Raw genomic sequence first — 19,073 nt, forward strand, 5'->3', positions numbered from 1 at the left:
TAGATAGACCAGAATACAATTCGTTACCAATGTTCATAATATTAACCAAGTCCATTTAGGATGCAATACCATTCCTCTTGTTATATATGAGGGAAGCAAATGACATGGCTACACACCGTGTACCAGCATTTAACCCAAACATTGCCACATTGTCTTGACTGTAAGGAGCTTGAATTGTTTTAGTAGAATTGATAACAGGACCAGGGTTTGTTTCTATATCCCCAGAAAGATTGGACTTAAAATGTTTTACCCTGTGATTCAGATTTTTATAAACATTTGGTATTGAATTAGGCCCCCATGCATTGGACTGATTTGGCTTTGGACTTTTTATTACATGTGTATATTGGTTCTGCATTTTCAGTATCCTGTATTTATTAGACTTTGGATATTTTCTCCAGACTGCAGAAGAGGAATATTTCGTTGTTCCTTTATTCTCAAATCTGATTCCATGTGCATATACTTCGGTATGTTTTTTCTGATGTAGGTTCGAAGTAAACGTCTCACTTTCCTGGATTTCTTCAAAATACGTGTAATTCTTTTCTTTGGTATTCTGCTGGGCTCACGATCACGAATACGAATACCATGCGTACGAGGGCGATTAAAATAAAAAAAATTTGTCGTACTGAGATCTACAGTTACAGACTGTATTTACTGAAAATGCTTCATCATTGCTATTTCTAAGCTTATTATCATATACAATGACAGATAACTGAGCAGCTTTATCAAATACGTTACATTCAGCGACGCTATTTACGACAGCTTTTGCTGAAGACATCAACAACTTTACGTAGAAATTAGCCCACAAGACAATTGCGTAAACGATAGATAACACAATAACATTATAAACAAAAGACACGGGATTTTGGATCATGAATTTATTAAAAAAGAATATCCCTACAACTACAACGAAAACAAACATAACATTCACCTTTCTGATCATAAAATTAATACCATTCGTACTTTTATCGTTGTTAAGTTCCCTGGCATCAAGGGAATCCAACATGGCGTCTTTCTTCACAAACAGTTTGCATCCATTAGAGTTTTGTTCTTCAGTCTCACTGTAATCGTGTTGTTCAGTAGATTGTCTACAGTATATGCAGTTTGGTTTCAGATGTCAGATTTTGCTTTTTTCAACAAGTGTGCGTTTTTCAACTAAGACATTGGTATACAAGGCATACAAGGCATACAAGGCATTCAAGGCATACAAGGCTTTCATAGCTTTCAAGCGTTCGCGACTCAATCCGTTCCAAAATCTTTTAGTGTGGATTGGCCGCGAACAATACGACTTCTGTATGAGGAGTCTATAAGTATTTCGAGCGTTTGCACCATAAAGCTCCAGGTAATCGTAAACCAAAACCATTGAACCTCCATCGCCAAAACAACAACCCCAGAACAAATACAAAATGGCTGACAAAAGAGTTTTATAACCAAAAATCTCATGGTTCGTCAAGTGACTCGGCCCTGTCCTTGCATGACAACGTCAATCATCATCAACATAACACACGTGATCAGCATGTGAGCACCTTCACCCTCATTGGATCACAGTTGGTTGTCATGGTGTTGAGGGCCCAATGACCACTGGGCACTATTGCGTAATTTTTCCATTTTGTGGCGGAGGAAAAAAGAAAGACAACAAAAAAAAAAACAGAGGCCTTTTTATGACTGGGCTACCACAGGTATTCCAGTAAATAGTTTTTTAACGACTAACCATGAATCGAGTCTGTACCGTTGGGGCAGACTCGGGAACTATTTCAAGATAACTAAATTTCAATTACTTCAAGTCGAGAGGTATTTCATCTTCTTGTCGTCACACTAATTTTTGCTTCAGACAAGTGGTATATACACCCACCTGTCTGGTTGGAGAGAAAACACATTTTCACGATCAAAAGGTATTCAACTTCTTGTGATATCAAAGCAATTTAGTTGTTTATGATAACAGAGAGACATCGTTGGTGCAGTTGTAAGAATGTAACTTATATGTAATTTCTAAGTGGTAAACACGTTTGGTCCAAGCTTCAGCATTTGTAATTTTGCAATATTCGATGGAAGAATGTTACCGGAATACTGTGTCAGTCGTCGTCCAGTGGACTGGGCACGCCGGAAGTTAGATCACGTTAGTCACAGTTCCCGCTTTCACAGGCTACAAAATGTCACAACATATCAAATGTGTAGTAGTGTTTTCTCAGAGCAAGTGTGTAACTCAAGATAAGGAAGATATCACGCTTTATTAATTATGAATAATAATTATATAATCTGAGCTTGTTTTGTTCCCTCTTTTAAACCGCACTTTAAGAAAAGGGGCATAATTTTGAGCATAATTTGGAAAAACACCGGGCGATGCTAATAGCCTATAATGTCAAGAGCATAATGAGCTACTTTTATTATCACAATTTATGAGAGCCTAATTACTATTCTACTGGCGCCTTTACACTTAATGCAGATAATTTTCAACGTATTGAAGAAAATAAGGTATTTCGTCATTGATACAGATAGTCTACTTGATTGTTTTGGTAGTATGGAGCAATTATTGACTTCTTTGTTAATAGAATGGCTTTCGTCGCACCGTTTTCTACTTGTTTCAGTCGGCTGATAATTGACTTATTTGACTACTCCGCAATCGAGTCTAATAAACTTGTCATTTAAGTACAGTTTTGACTCCACTATCGTTCATAATCAGCACGTACACCCGTATTCAATGTGGACAAATAGTTCGTTTCCGCGGCGTTTTTTTGTGTCAAATAACGTTCAACAGAATATCATTTGTCCAAAATTATGATTGCAAATGATCAATATGAGACAGCTTGGTCTTTTAAGTGGGCTCATCATTAGTTTGCAAACCAGGCGTAATTTTGGCGAGCGAGTGCTCAGTATTTTCTTAACGAAAATTATGGCCACCATCTTTGATTTTAATGGCAGCGGAAGGCTGGGGAGAGAAAGAAGTTTGTACCAAGGGGTGGTCGACAGTCAAAAATATGTAGAGCGGTGGGGTGGGAGAGTAAAGATTACGCCTGTCCGAGTTTCCTCTTTAATTTTCCTCCCAAAATTTCCTTTTGTAACATGAAAGCGTCGACTGATTAGTTTTCTAGATTTTAGTTAGAAACCATGGATGAGTCTGAAAGTTAACCAGCCTTCAAATAGTCTCAAGAGAGAAGGTTAAAAATGGATAGTGTTGTCAGACACCATCTGTTATTTGTGTATGATTTCTAATTGAAACTTTAATAACCTCCTCGTTTACCAACTGTTTGGAATCATTTTATGTCTGACGCGTTTTCCGTGAATAATGATGATGAACTTCGGAATGATCATATGCCTTTTTCCGTGCAGGAGTGAAAGCATTTCAATAGTATAGAGCACAGTTATTTCTACATATATTTTGAGGTATTTGTTTATTTCATTACTTTGTGCGTGTGTTTCACTGCAAAAACATATGGTGTTTACCCGTTCGGAAAACAAGTCCTGAATATTTGAAAACGCGGCATTATTCACGCATTTTTCTGACATTTTCCGACATGAGAATCCCAAGTTTTCCCGTTGTTTTCGAGTCAGCGAATTGGAGTACTCGTTCCATTATCCAGCAGTTTTCTTTCACTGTTAACTCTACGAAAGCGATTGTTTTCGTGGTGTTAAGAATGCGGTGTCAGATGGGAAAACGGTTTGTATTCGTTGCTTACTGGTGTTTTCCAGTAACAGAAGATTGCTTTTACACAGACAGAGCGTTTTCTTCCATTTTCCTAGAACAGGAAAATGCGTAGAAAACGCTTGAAAACTACGTGTCGTCCAACGTTCACGGGTTGGTTAACGTAAAGAAATGCCATGTGTTCTGGCGTTTTTTAGCTGTTTGCGTTGAGAAAACGCAATGTTATCGGTGATTCACGGAATACAGTTATTCCCATGCATTTTCAAGTAGTTGCCGTTCGATTATTGTGCGAAAAATGGTATTTATTCCTATATTCATGGCTGTTTTACACCGTTAACCATTTGGACATCTATAGATATGTTTATTATACATACATGTTTTGGTGAAACCCTTTTTTCTTTGATGAAGGAAAAAAAAACAAAAAAAAACAATAACAACAACAACAAAAACAGCCACATCGTTTCACCAGAGTATGCCGGTTTGAATCAAACAAATTATAGCGTGCAAACCTTTGAGTGCAGCTGTTTGTTGCTTCAAAGAATCGTTTACGATCAAATGGAAGGAAAGTTGTCAAACAAATAACCAGCACCTATACTCAAGGATTTTCGTTTGGAAAATATAGATTGTACTAAATATCAACTCATATTTGTGACAGGGAGATTTTGTCGAAGACATTCTTTTCGAGCTGAAAATAAAAAAACTTCCTCACCGTTTCACTCATCGGCTCTTCGTGTGTTTGTTTTTGTCGGAAGATAGTGCTTCCGGTTTTTAATTTAACTCAGTTTGATTGGTTACCTGCTCATCTTCGGGAAATGAAGTGACGCGCAACTAATCAGAGGGTGTTCTTCTTTTCAACAGCCTCTTCGGGCAGGTTTCTTCTTGCCCTTTCTCCACCCCCTACTTCCACCGTCCACTCTAAAACCAAATCAAACATGGCTGGTCGGAAAAACGGTCGCGAGCTTACAACGTTAGCTCGCCCTAATAAGACGCCTGCACTGCAGGTTAGGCTCATTCTGATTCTTGATAACGTAGAGTTTCCTCTTTAACAAAGGGCTTTACGAAACTTCATGAGATATATCTCCCAAAATTTCCGTTTATAACAAGACAGCATCGACTAGTAAATGTTCGAGATTTTAGTTTGAAGCTATCGATGAGTCTGAAAGTTAAACAAACAAATAAATAGTCGTAAGAGAAAAGGTTAAAAATGGAAAGTGTTGTCTTACACCATTTGTTATTTGCATATCATTTCTAATTGAAACTCAAATAACCTCCTCGTTTACCAACTGTTTGGAATCATCTTACGTCTAACGCGTTTTCCGTGAATAATGATGATGACCTTCGGAATGATGAATACAGGATTGAAAGCGTTTCAATAATATAGAGCACAGTTATTTCTACATATGTTTTGAAGTATTTGTTTATTTCATTACTTTGCGTGTGCTTCATTGCGAAACATATGGTGTTCACCGGTTCGGAAAACAAGTTCTGAATATTTGAAAACGCGGCTTTAATTACGCATTTTTCTGACATTTTCCGACGAGAAAATCAACCGTTTTCCCATTTCTTTCGAGTCGGTGAATTAGAATATTCGTTCCATTATCCAGCAGTTTTCCTTCACAGTTAACTCTACGAAAACGATTGTTTTTCTGGTGTTAAGAATGCGGTATCAGATGGGAATCTTCCACTTTCCAAGGACAGGAAAATGCGTAGAAAACGTTTGAAAACCACTTGTCGTCCAACGTTCACGGGTTGGTCAACGTAAAGAAATGCCATGTTTTCTGGCGTTTTTTAGCTGTTTGCGTTGAGAAAACGCGTTGTTATCGGCGATTTTACCGAATGCAGTTGTTCCCACGCATTTTCAAGTAGTTGCCGTTCGATTATCGTGCAAAAAATGGTATTTATTCCTATATTTATCGGTGTTTTACACCATTAACCATTTGGACATCTATAGATATGTTTATTATACATACATGTTTTGGTGAAGCCCTTATTTCTTTGACGAAAAAAAAACAAAAAAAAAACAACATTTTCGTTTGGAAAATATAGATTGTACGAAATATCAGCTCATAGTTGTGATTGCAGATGAGATTTTGTCGAAGACATTCTTTTCTAGCTGAAAATAAAAAACTTCCTCACCGTTTCACTCATCGGCTCTACATATGTTTGTTTTTGTCGGAATACAATGCTTCCGATTTTTAATTTAACTTAGTTTGATTGGTTACCCGCTCATCTTCGGGAAATGTAGTGACACGCAACTAATCAGCGGGTGTTCTTCTTTTCAACAGCCTGTTCAGGCAGGTGTCTTCTTTCCCTTTCCCCGCCCACTACTTCCACCGTCCACTCTAACTTCAAACCAAACATGGCTGGTCTGATAAACGATCGCGAACTTATAACGTTAGCTCGCTCTAGTAAGACGCCTGCACTGCAGGCTAGGCTCATTCTGATTCTTGATACCATAGAGTTTCCTCTTGAACAAAGGGCTTTACGAAACCATCGATGAGTTTGAAAGTTAAACAGCCTTTAAATAGTCTAAAAAAAATGTTAAAAATGGATAGTGTTGTCTTACACCATTTGTTATTTGCATATCATTTCTAATTGAAACTTAAATAATCTCCTCGTTTACCAACTGTTCGGAATCATCTTACGTCTGACGCGTTTTCCGTGAATAATGATGATGAACTTCGGAATGAAAGCGTCTCAATAGTATAGAGCACAGTTATTTCTACATATACTTTGAGTTATTTATTTACAAAATTGTATGTCTAACTTTTGAAAAAAAATAGAATCTGCTTTATTTCGGTCAATAAAATGAAACTACTAAATGACAAGAACAAACCTTGTACTAAAATGAGTGTAACAACATCTGTTTACCACTTGAGGTGGATCTGCAAAATTGCAAATATGTTGAAATTCGTAGACGTGAAATTTGGATAGTTATATTGGGACTTAAAAAACCAGTTATAAAAAAGCTATTTCATGTATCATCAACTTCAACATTTAGAGCCGTTTTCTTAATTTTGATAAATATTACGAAAATACTCAACAATTTACTAGGCTCAAATATTGAAGTTTGAAAAGTTCTACTCTACACCTTCCACAATAATAAGAGAACTTTTGTAGTTCAATTTATGGAACATTATATTCTTAATGTAGAACACATTTATTTGCTTTTTACGGCCCTACAATTTTCTGTTTGCATTACCGTCACAAATAGTGATGTTTTTATTGGCACTGAGCAGATACGGTGAACACTTAAAAAGTTCTTTTGAAATTCCTAAATATCACGGGAGTATTTCGCTTTTGTTGTATGACCATAGACGATGGATAAAAAAAACCATAATGATACTCGTTAATCTATCGGCTATCCTCTTCCCAACTTAATACTATCAGCAATTAATTAAGGAAATCCTGATTAAGTATCGCTTCATTGAAACGATAGCATTATAAACTATAACATAAATGGGCTTGTTCATGTTCGAACACTGACTTATATTATGGCGTTGATCATCTTTCAGTAACATATTTCTCTGAAGAGCCAGCGCTATTTGTTGAGATCACAACAAAACTTCAAGTGTGCAAGCAAGGGAGGTTTTCCAGTAGTTCCTTTCTTCGGCAGTTTTTACCATGCATATTGCAACCATAAGACTAGCACTATGTCTCTTCATTTGTTCCGATTTACGGCCTGCCAGCAGCCAAAAGCCCCGAATTGATTCAATTGATCAATCGGAATTAGTGCCCAAAGCCCGTGATATCAGGCAACATCGTCAAATTCGCCAGACGCTTTTTATTCTTGCAGAAAATGGCAACCTAATTTCCAATATTTATGTTGATATTGTTATTTGGAATTTTTTTTTTAATGGACTCTCCTAAAATTAACGAAACCTGTCCCAAATTCAGAATTTTTGACTTATTTTGAATTGCCAATGAGATCCTGTTATGTAACAGAATTTAAGCATGAGAAGAAGTAGAAGTAGTGATAGTTCAATAATTTCTTGGCTTTGCCAACGCCAGCTGAAAGCTCATTTATTTGCCTGGCTCTGAATATTTCCCGTAATGATTATTTATCATACTGCACTATGTTTACTGATTCCCTTTTGAATATCTTTCAAGTCCATTTTCCCAATTTCTTAATCGAAGATCGAAACGCGTTCGTCTTTTTAAATTTCGATGCAGCTCTTCGCCAGACTTTATCAATTGTGTTTAGAGTCCGCCTCTACTCTCTCCCCCACAGATAACGGTATAATAACATTCACTCAATCTGGCGTACAGTCCAGCACTCAAAATATTCTGTAGTGTTAGAAAAAAATTACATTGACGCGGTGTTTTGCTCACAATGAGGATTTATTTATAATCCTGGCATAGCCATCCTTGCAGATTTTGTAGAACACAAATTAATGTGCCAAAATTGCCGTTATGTTCTTCGACACACAAAAGCGGAGTCGAAGAAAAACCATACTTTATCAAAAGATCTCATCTAAAAAGAGCTAATGAAGGATTCTTTTTAAAATTATTATTTTCTAGCCCAAAATTTTGATTATCAAGCCCTTAAACTGCATCTGCCACAATTACAAATTTTGTTGGTCTGAAGATTCACAGTAAAGTTTTCTTTTTCACCACGTGTCAGTTTGGGAAAAAGGATCTACTTTTAAACTGAAGACGTAAAGTATTTTTCTAAAAGCCTTCTTGATGACACAGACCCTGACAAAAAACAGTTATTGCCAACCGCCAAGCGCAATTCAAAATTCATAACGTGTCCATCTTTCGAACTTCTTGATGGGAGGGAATCAAAATTTGTCAGTATGTTTGTAGCCGCCTTGTCTGTTTTTGGCTTAAGTGTCAGCTTTTAATTAGTAACTTTGATTATACTACTCCGCACTTACACTTACACTTGTTGGTGTAAATTCTGTAAGACACTAACCCAGATAACGGCACGCTGTGTGGTAATAGATACATCGTAGTGGGGGGTTTTCGGAAATTGAGACAAAAAAAGCGTTTATTGAAGGTAGCTGGCTATAGCCAGGAGAGAATATCGCTACCTCAATGAGAACTCCATAACTTTTTGTCCATAAAAAACTTCTTCGAGTCCTTTGAGAAGGTCAAAATCATATTTTCGTTCCATTCTTTTCAAATGCACGATCTCTTCTTCGTGAATGTTCTCATGTAAGTGTAATGGAAGTCATATTGAGATCTGGTCTTGCATTGCACCCATGCAGTATAATAATAATATATTATTCTGACTTTTGCATCTGTGGTTTTTTTGTTTATTTGTTTTTTTTTTGGTTAGATCTGAACAAAACTTGAAGTCTGGTAGCCTCAGGGGAGGTTTCTAACATATATCATATCTTGGCGGTGTTAACGATGCATGTTGCAACTCTGAGATTGGTCCTATGTCTAATGGTTTGCTGCGATTTATGGCTTGTCAGCAGCCAAAAGCTTGATTCAATCGATCAATCGGAATTAGTGCGCAAAGCCCGTCAAATCAGGCAACATCGTCAAGTTCGCCAAACGCGTCAACTTCGTCAGGCACAAGATAAAGAAACAAAATGCAAATTCAAATTTGCCTTGCTAGATTTTCCTCCTTACATTATGAAGCAAAGTATTAACGGAGGATTTATGAATCAAACCCTAACATGGTTTGTGGACACGGCTTGCTTTGGTAGAGAAGCAACAGACCCCATAGCTTGCAAAATGGTACCAGTATTTGTTCAAAATCAAGACGAGATGGTAAAGTTGATTAAAAATGGGTCGGTTGATTTTGATTTTCCAATTCTATCGGATGCAAAACAAAAACTTACGGGTCTAGACAGTGTGACACTCATCCGGGCATTTTTATCATCCGGGTGTTCAATGATTGTGAACTTAAAGCAGTGCAAAGCAGAGTCACGGGAACAGTTACTGACTTCTATTACGTCACATTGGCCGATATTGGCTTCTATCATGTTACTGTCAGGGATATCTGGAGTGATTATTTGGCTCTTGGTAAGAGTTAAGGCTTATCATTGTCAATCTATACTAAGCCTCTAGAGCTCTTTACTTTTAATCCTACGTAAGGTTATATTCGAACTTAAATGTTACGGCTTTAACATGAAAATAGTTTAAGTAAGAATCGACGGCACCATTTTTGAGTAAACGGTTAGTTAGGCACACCTTATGACCTCACCGAAATAAAAAGCCAAACTAAAATGCCCTACAAGTCATGAAGCTACAGATAATGTTTGTTTGTTTGTAGTTGAAAAAAGACCGTTGCAATGACGCAAACTATCAAATAAGAACATTTTATTCCAAGATGCCACAATTTCGGATACGGTAAAACTGCTGCAAACTTTGCGCGTTGTAGCAAGGCCTTAAGTAAGCTAGAAGTGTTTTCTAATCAATTTATTTACTCCACACTAAAAGCCACCTTCATGGTAGGTTTTTTTATATATATAATTCATTAAACAGTGATACCAATTTCCATGACAGGAACACCGTTCAAACGCGGCTCAGTTTTCACCCTCGTTCACGATAGGATCACCAGAAGGCTTTTGGTGGGCAGTGGTATCACTTACAACAGTAGGGTAAGTGGATTTAAATTTGGGTATCAGTGGGCTCTTTTTTTCACTGCGTCCTTTGAATACGATCAAAGATAGGCAATATTGTAAAACCCATTTTTTTGTCGAAGTTAATACATGCTTTGGGTTTATCAAAATCTCTACCAGGGTTCCATTCTTAAATTGGCTTCCAGAATTTTCATTCATTCTCTCATTTATAAACTAATTCATTTGTGCTGATCCTGAAAAGCCTTATCGGGGAAGTGGTCAATTAGGCATAGATTGAGAATTTATATACTTACTACACTATCCTCAAAGCGCAAAGATATTTGGTTCCTTTTTCTCATTAGGTACGGTGATAAGACGCCTAAAACCCTCTGTGGACGTGCATTTGGTATAATGTGGATCCTGATAGGAGCAATAATGTTGTCGCTGTTCACCGCCTTATTTACAAATGCCATGCAAGCTTCCCTGGATGGTACGAGATGTAGGGACATTGGTGGCAAAAAGGTTAGTAACCCTAACATGAACACCTAAAACCCTTTGCACCCTAACATCATTATGCCCCTTTCTCCATGTTTTTCTTTATACATCTCTTAAGGTGCTGGGAAGGAGAATTTTTTTTAACAATCAAGAGCTTCTTTAGTTGGTGATCATTTCTTTTATTCTCGTGACCCTAATGTTTGATTCAGGGGTGATATTGTAAGGAAATATATCAGTGATTATTTTCTTGGTTTCAAATTAGATTCCCTTCATTTTTCAATTTATATTAACCCAAGCTTCGAAAGGTTTTTCCCTGAAAAAATTATATTGCCAATTAATGAAATCCTACCCTCATCGATCGAACTCAGGAACAACTCAAATGCAACTCGGCCCTGTGACTCAAACCTTTAAGTCATAGGGCCGAGTTATTAAAAGCAGGGTTCAGATAATTCAGGAGTAATGGAAATCTTATTTAAGATCTGAAAGCTGTAAAAGAAACTCAGTATAATTCTTTTTGTCCGCACTTATTAGATACTCTTAGAAAAAGTAGAGAAAGTTATTCGAAATAATAAAAAAAAACCCGCATGAAATTAGACCCGGATTAGCGCTACTCAGACTTCGAACAGCTGGGCTAGGAATTATGAGCTACTTGAGTCCGAGTTAGCAAGTTGTATGGAAGAACGAAATTAACAGTACACAATTTTAATTGATTGTCAAAATGGAAAATTGCTCTGGTTCTGTACAACTTCGGATATTATTGGCCCCTTCAACACCAATGCCTTCCCTATTCCTATTATTTAGGGTGGGTCTTTCTGGAACTACAACTTAAGTGTACTTTCGTTGTGCAGACTTTTCATATTCTTTGCAAGAGGAAAGTACTTATAATCTGGCACTAAGCCTTTATAGATTGTGCTCGTAAAAGTAGCATATTATGCTAGTGGTATTGCTCGATCATTCTTCAAATAATGCTCAAAATCATGCTCGTTTTTGAAATTTTGCTACTTTTTATTTAAGTGTGTTTAAAAAAAAAAAAAAGGAAAAAAGAAGTCCAAATTATATATTTGTTATCAATTAAATTCTTCATTTGAGAAACATACTCTGACAAAAACATAAATAACCATTGGATTCCAGACAAGAAGCAGTGATTTGACAAGTCAAAATGTAAGTTTCTCTTTGACACCATTACTTGCCTGTGAAAACGGTAACTCTAAACGATGCAATCTTTACTACGGGCGTGCCTAGTCCTCTAGACAACGAACGATTCAATACTTCGTTAACCCTCTTCTTCCAAGACATTGAAAACCTGAAAATAGACATGAACTATGGACTGAATTTGAAAATAATCAAGCCATGACTCTGGTAACGTTTCCTTCAAAATAAGAAAAAATATGCTCATTAGGCTTGCAGTGCTACTTTCATAAATAGAAGGAAAATTATGCTTGTTTTTACAATTTAGGTCAAAAATTATGCTTGCGCAATCTATAAGGGCCCAACTGGCGCATAAAAATTTGTCTGACCCCAATTTACTTGTTAGGTGGGTGTGTCCAACAAGAATCCTGAAACGCATATAGTCGCTATGGAGCTGGATGCAGACTTTGTCAGTAAGTAGTTCTTTTCAGATTTATTTTAATGTCCTTGAATAATGTGTTGCATGACCATTGTTCCTCAGGGACGACTGGGAAAGTAAAGAAATAAGCTTAAAAATTACCTTTTAATTTCAGTCATATCTCGTATATTTTTGTATCAAAACTCTGAGGAGAAATTTCTCCGCCGCTTTTCTCATTTTATTCATGTAAGAATTTGCGTTGGCGAACTAATCAAATAAATTTTTAACCAACAGAGTTCAAAAACCTGGACGAAATGCAAAAAAGTCTTATCCAAGGAACAATTGGAAGAGTAATGATGGATCGCAACACTGCATTTCACCTTTTGGATAAATCTGGTTTAAAACGAAACAGGCAGATCCGAATGATTCGTAACGTCGATTATCCAATGGAATATTACCTGGCTCACGTGAGTCATGACGTAATACCACATCTAATGGGGTCACCGAATGGCACGAACGATTCTGATGACGAAGTATTGGTTAGAAAAACTGAGCTTTCGGTTTGCGGGAAAAGGCTGAAAGAATTATCGGCGGATTTGGTTGCAGTTGCAAAAGGAACTGCTAAAGAGCAACTTATCCCTGCCGAATTACAGGTAGTTAATTGTTTTTTGTGAATTTTCTATATTTCACCACGCGCCATTCTTCTCTATTTGTTTAGCATTTATTCCGATGAAATTAACAGTTTGAAAATTATTTATTTCCTTTTAGACAGCGGATTTGTCCGATGAAATGGAAGGGTTATTCTCCACTGGCTCACAAATGACCAAATCTATTTTATTTGCTTTATTGGGAATATTCGCCTTCCTAATAATCATCGGCAAACTTTGGGAGGTCTACACCAACTTTAAGCCAACAGTACGCAAGAAGAGAAAAGGTAACTGCTTCTTAAATTAATTTACCATAGGTTTCTGCAGAGTAAATATAAAACAGATACCTTTTGAAGAAAATTGTTCCATTTTAATTAGTATGAATCTTGGTATTGATGTGATTCTATAATTTTAAATTCAGCTGGCAATCAAAAGCAGCGAGACATTCACTCGTCCTTCAGTTGCTCAGTCTGTTAGTTAGTTAGTTAGTTAAGTAGTTAGTTAGTTAGTTAGTCAGTCAGTCAGTCAGTCAGTCTGTCTGTCTGTCTGTCTGTCTGTCAGTCATCCAGACAGTAGGTCAGTCAGTCAGGCAGTCGGTTGGTCAGTCATCCAATCAACCAGTTAGTCGGTTAGCACGTCCCTCAGATTTCAATCAGGAATGTGTAAACCTTCGTTACATGAAACGGTTCAATGCTTTATTGGAATGTCGGTCTGTCAGTCAAATAATAGGAAGTTATGTCATTCTGTTTGTCAGTTAGAAAATAGTCAGTTATTCAAACGATTAATGACCGAATGAAATATCGACTACTTGTGTACTGACAAACGGAAAGACAAAAGTTCAGGGATTTATTTAGTGGTTCATTTCTTTAAATTTCCTCTACGATCCTTCTTGCAGGACTGACTCCCAGCAGCAGGAAGATGTCAATGATGCAAAACTTCCTGGATTTGGAGAAACGACTGGAAGACATAACGTCTGATCTACAAAAGTTAAAAGAGGAATTTGAAGGTGCCGCGAACGGTTTGTCTCTTGTGGACAGTCCTGAATACTCAAGACCAAAAGAACGCTCATTTTCTAACAATATGCTTGATCTGAAAGGAAAGAGTAAAAATACTGACACAATAGTATAACACATAAAACATTTTGTCATTAATAAACTCAGATAGCATTTTACTCTTCTGAGATTTCCATGACCAGTGCCATATTTTTAGCTTGAGCGAAAAAAAGAAGGTGTTTGTGTCTCACAGAATAGGACACGTAACTGACTTCTTGTTTATTACGAATTGTATTGAATTCTTTTCCTTCCTTTTTCCTATTTCCTTTTTAATTTCCTTACTTTCGGTATTGAGGCTAGCAAACCAATACGTTATGTTCAGAGAAGGTAGCAAGTGAACCAAGAAGGTTTATAAATTTTTCTCATTCCATTGCAATCAGCTTTAGCTGTCTATTGATGAAATAGCTTCCACTGTTAACTACAGACTCTACCTCGTCCGTCCTGACGGATGAACAGAATCGAGCGTTAAGAATAATAACTTCGGTATTTGCTTTTCAGTGCGTAACTTCTGGGTTTGTTTGTTTACACTCTATGGAATTAAATTTTCACAAGTACTGAAAAAAAGCAAGCTTTTGAGTATGGATGGTGCAAATTGGAAGTATAAATGAAGAGTTATTTTCTTTATTAATTATTTAAGGAAGAACTTATTACAGAAGATATAATATAACAATTATTGTTTCTTGACTTCTCTTCTCTCGGTTAAGTGAATGCAAATGTAATTTCTGGCTGGTCACTTTCTCAATTTCTTTCGCAATAAGCATGAGATTTTATAACATTTCAGGATATTTTTGGAACTACTAACTTGTAAGATTATGGAGGGCAGATGCAAGTGGTCACTAAAGACTCTAGGTTAAAAGTTAATCGTTTCGAAACGTCCTTAATCCTCAAATCCTTACGATTTAATCAAAGTTTTTAGATATTGTCTATAACCAATAGATAAAAAAAGGAAAGTCGTAACTTTACCGTCTTGGCTCAACATTTAGTTTTTGTTTACCGTATTTCTCGACCTATAGGCCGAGCGACTTTTCAGTATTTGACACAAAAGTTTGGGAGATTTTTTCACAAGAAACGGGCTTTGGCTTATAGCCGAGGGTTTGGGATTCTAAAACAAGTACAAATTTAATTTTAATGCGAAATAACCGTAAATTCCCTGACTGCAGCACTCTTTCCGTGACATGCTTTAAAATTGATGTGACAAAAACGTATTTCTGATCACCAGCAGATTCCATACTTCCCACGCATTGAAAGACGATCTCACTCAACTCGGCAAAAACTCTCCTCATTTCACATTACAAGTGAAATATTTGGTCTCTCTGCTGTGAAAACCACTCCATCGCTTGCTCGTTTAGTTCGGGATACTTGGGAGTGATACAGCCCATTTTTGCACATTTTCCCATCGATTTTTCGCCTACATGCATATCTCTAAACGTGAAATTTTCCATTCCTACCAAAAATCTCGAAATTTTTTCACACTTTTTACCTTTCTTGATCAATTCTCTTGTATAAAGAGCTACAAAATGTAGGTTTATTCGGTCAAGTGACCGCCTAGGGCAAGAATTGCGTGACAGGTGTAGTTGAGAGGAACTTGTGACAGTCGCAGATTTTAAAAGGCTTCCAAGACAAAATTATGGCAGTGCCCAAAGATTTTTTGGACGATTTTTAGAGATGAAATGATGGATTATAAAGGGGAATCAAGACTAGCGTTTCACCTTTCTGGCAAGGGGAGATATTTGACCTCAAAGTTGTCAGATATTTGGATGAATCGAAAAGTCTAAACACATAGTCGTTTATTTGCCTCTGTCAATTGAGAAGCTGTCAATTAAATTAACTGATACTTGCAGCAGACATTGACTAAGGATGTACAAATATATATACAAACTCTCAGAGTGATTGATTAAATACCATCGCAGTGAGAGCTTCATACATTTTACCTATTTGAGGCGATTTCCTAGGTGAAAACCAAGAAAAACCGGGGGGTTGTCTATCTTCCCCCAGAAAAAACCAAAACAGAAACCAGTTTGTCTTTTTGAGTTTTGGGGTAGACCCTTTAAACTGGCAAAGTTTCATCGAAATTGGTGAGATGGCATGTAGAACGACTGCCTAGTGCTCTCGTGGACACGCTCTTAAGGAAGAAATGCAACTCGTGTTTCTTTACAAACTGAGAAGCATTAGACTTCGACGAGCAGAGAGGTCTAAAGTTTTTACATAAGCTTATCACAGAAAGTTTGGCAATGATTTCCTTCTTTGATAACGACAAAACAAGAGGATACAAAGTCTTGTATGCAGCATGACCAGCTTTTCTTTGATAAATGGAAGTGGCTGTAAAGTGATTACACTTTTGTTGAGTTTTGTTTTGAAGGTTTTTTTAAGTGAACGAAACCGATCAGGCAGGGAGGGTGACAGCGTGTGGTACAAGTCATCGGCTTGACTAATATGATTAAATGTCTCTCTGAAAAACTGTAAAACATATTAAAGTTCTGCAGGGACTATGTGGAAAGAAAAGCGATCAAAGCTTTTTGCCCGGCTAAACAAGGTGACATGCTTCTGGTCGTAAAATAAATGTCGCCGAGTTCGAAACGAGTGATCATGATTTAAATTTCAGTTTTCCAATTTATATTGGCACACTTATTTGAATTTGCCATTGTGTAGGCTTAATCTATTTCAGATGCAAATACTGTGATTAAGTATGATGGATACCGCGCTGCATGAAAACAAGAGAAAAATAAACACCCGTCAACAGCGCCAATTTCATCACTAGTGTCCTGTTTTAATTGTAAGGACGGGTGTTACAAAGTGCAAAGAGCTGGTTACAAACTGCAATAAGGTTCTTACAAAGTACGACAGGTATTACAAAGTGTGACGATTTTTAAAAACCTCGCTGCTCTAATAACTAAATATCATCAGTCGATTATTCTATGAAATTCAAGCAGGTGTTTTACGCGGGAATTGTGCTGCAGATTTTCAAACTACAAAGCTTCTTAATGTTGCCCTATTGATTATTCTTTTTTTTTTTCAGTATGGCTCAACACTATTAAGCTTTCCGAGTGCCTCGTATTTTTGTTTTTTTGTGTATTTGTACGAAAAGTTGTTGAATTATTTTCTCCCATCAGGTTGGAGTCATAGACTTAAAGACGTAGTGACTAATTGAACTATGAAACTTCTCCATATTCTTCTGTTACTGGTTTACTTAAACATTTCCACGAATTCTGAACAAAAAACGCAGTGCAGGTTCAAAGTAGCTTTGCTGAATACTCCTCCTTATATCATGAACGAAAGTCTCGATCCAGGATTTATGTAGCAAACCATTAAATGGTTTGTGGACATAGCTTGCTTTAGTAGACAAGCAAGCGACCCAACAGCTTGCAATATGGATACCATCTTTGTGCGAAGTAAAGATGAAATGTCAAATCTGATGAAAACCAAGCAAGTGGATTCACTTTTCCCTTTCAAGCTTACCATAAGATAGACGATGATGGACTGCCTAATGTCACACTGATCCGAGCATTTGTATCATTTGGCAGTTCTCTAATAGCAAACTTAAAGAAGTGTGAGGAAGAATCAGAGGAACAGCTGTTTGCTCCTATTACGTCACAATGGCCGATTCTGGTTTGTAGGATGTTACTGTCAGGAGTTTCAGGAATACTCGTATGGCTTTTGGTGAGAACATAAATTTATGTTGGTCATACAGTACCACATAGACTTAGATAGGCAGCACGTTCGGGCGATGGGACACGACAGAACTCTAAGAGGAGATGCCTAGAGGTTTTAGGAAAACTTTAATGAATTTTGTTTTACTAGTCATGAAAATGTGCATCTGACCTCTTGATAGAATGGAATCAATGCAGCATTTTTTTTCCTGTTCTTTTTTATGAACGATATCCAAGTGATCTGAGAATAACAATTTCTTTTGGGATAGCTCCTAGTTAAAACACCGTAACATTCTTTTGCAGGTTATAAAAGTAGACTTTTCCTTCCTGATTGCAGGAACGCAGAGTTAACAAAGACCAGTTCTCACCTTTATTTACGGCTGGTGCACCTCAAGGATTTTGGTGGGCCGTGCTCTCCCTCACAACAGTGGGGTATTTCAATTCTGTCTAAGATAACTGCACTTGCAATTAAACGTACTTCTAAGTTTTTGACTTGAGTTGCGGTTTTTTATGATTAATCCTTTTCTAAATCAGGTACGGTGACGTAACTCCAAAGTCCTTTCTTTGCCATATATTTGACATTATCTGGGTTCTGGTGGGAGCAATCATGATGTCATTGTTCACAGGCTTAATAATCAGTGCCATGCAAGCCTCCCTTGATGGCACAAAATGCAAAGATATTGCTGGTAAAGAGGTGCGTATAAAGAAAGAAAAGTTTCATCCTAAGTGTTGCCAAAAGAAGACGAATCTGTCCTTTAGTAGTAATTTGAAAAAAAAAACTACTTACTACCTTGATTGTACCTTTTTCAGCCCTCTCTGAGTTCTAAGTACATGTAGCAGAAATCAACTCCCCATAGTTGTTGGTATTAATGAAAATTATTGTGTTTTTCACATCAGGTTGGTGTCTTAGCTCCTTTTCTTACAATCCAAAAAGTTGCTGAAGAGTTTGATGCAAAAATCATCAGTAAGTGAGAATTCATTTATGGTAACAATGAGCTGTAATGCCACAAATTATAGCAAGATGAAATGCCAATTAGTTAATATCACTTCATTACCTTCGCGGTCACACTAAAACTTTCTCAACAAGGTAAGAACTTTATTCTCGGCTTGGTTGCCTATATATTGAATATGCTAAAACAACGAGGCAATGAAAATTTGATAAATGATAACTATGTGGAGAAAAAACCTGAGGCAGGCTAAAAATTTATTGATGGTTATTTGGCACGCAGTTTTGAAGTGCACAAGTATCTAGAAGACACCAAAAAGGCCAGAGATTAGAATTAAGGTAAAGGCTACGTTTAAGAAGACATAGCCGTCGGAATTTCTACCTCAATAAAGTTCTCACATCCTTTACTACCATTGTGAATTTTACTATCAACAATCAGGTAATCAATACTAGCTGCACAACATGAACGGAGTTAGTTTTCATCAAAAAAGGACTTTAGCTCTTTAAACCCATTAACCTACGTAATATTTCTATTCGAATATAACCTAGGTAATCGTAAACCAAAACCATTGAACCTCCATCGCC

The 19,073-nt window shown here is 36.9% G+C and overlaps 1 protein-coding gene and 1 pseudogene across 1 annotated transcript; both read left to right on the plus strand.

Annotated features, from left to right (window-relative positions):
- The first annotated feature begins 8,860 nt into the window (after nt 1-8,860).
- Nucleotides 8,861-14,857, plus strand: LOC149036781 (uncharacterized). Its single transcript, XM_089188908.1, has 7 exons — nt 8,861-9,616; nt 10,100-10,194; nt 10,518-10,677; nt 12,185-12,251; nt 12,491-12,849; nt 12,965-13,130; nt 13,739-14,857. Exons 1-7 carry the CDS (start codon nt 8,996-8,998, stop codon nt 13,969-13,971), a joined length of 1,701 nt encoding a protein of 566 aa, XP_089045034.1. The 5' UTR covers nt 8,861-8,995; the 3' UTR covers nt 13,972-14,857.
- A 2,405-nt stretch (nt 14,858-17,262) lies between these two features.
- LOC149036782 (uncharacterized) overlaps nt 17,263-19,073 on the plus strand; it is a 2,702-nt pseudogene continuing 891 nt past the window's right edge.

This window comes from Pocillopora damicornis, chromosome 12 (assembly GCF_964200805.1).
Source record: "Pocillopora damicornis chromosome 12, jaPocDami1.2, whole genome shotgun sequence".
NCBI lineage: Eukaryota > Metazoa > Cnidaria > Anthozoa > Scleractinia > Pocilloporidae > Pocillopora > Pocillopora damicornis.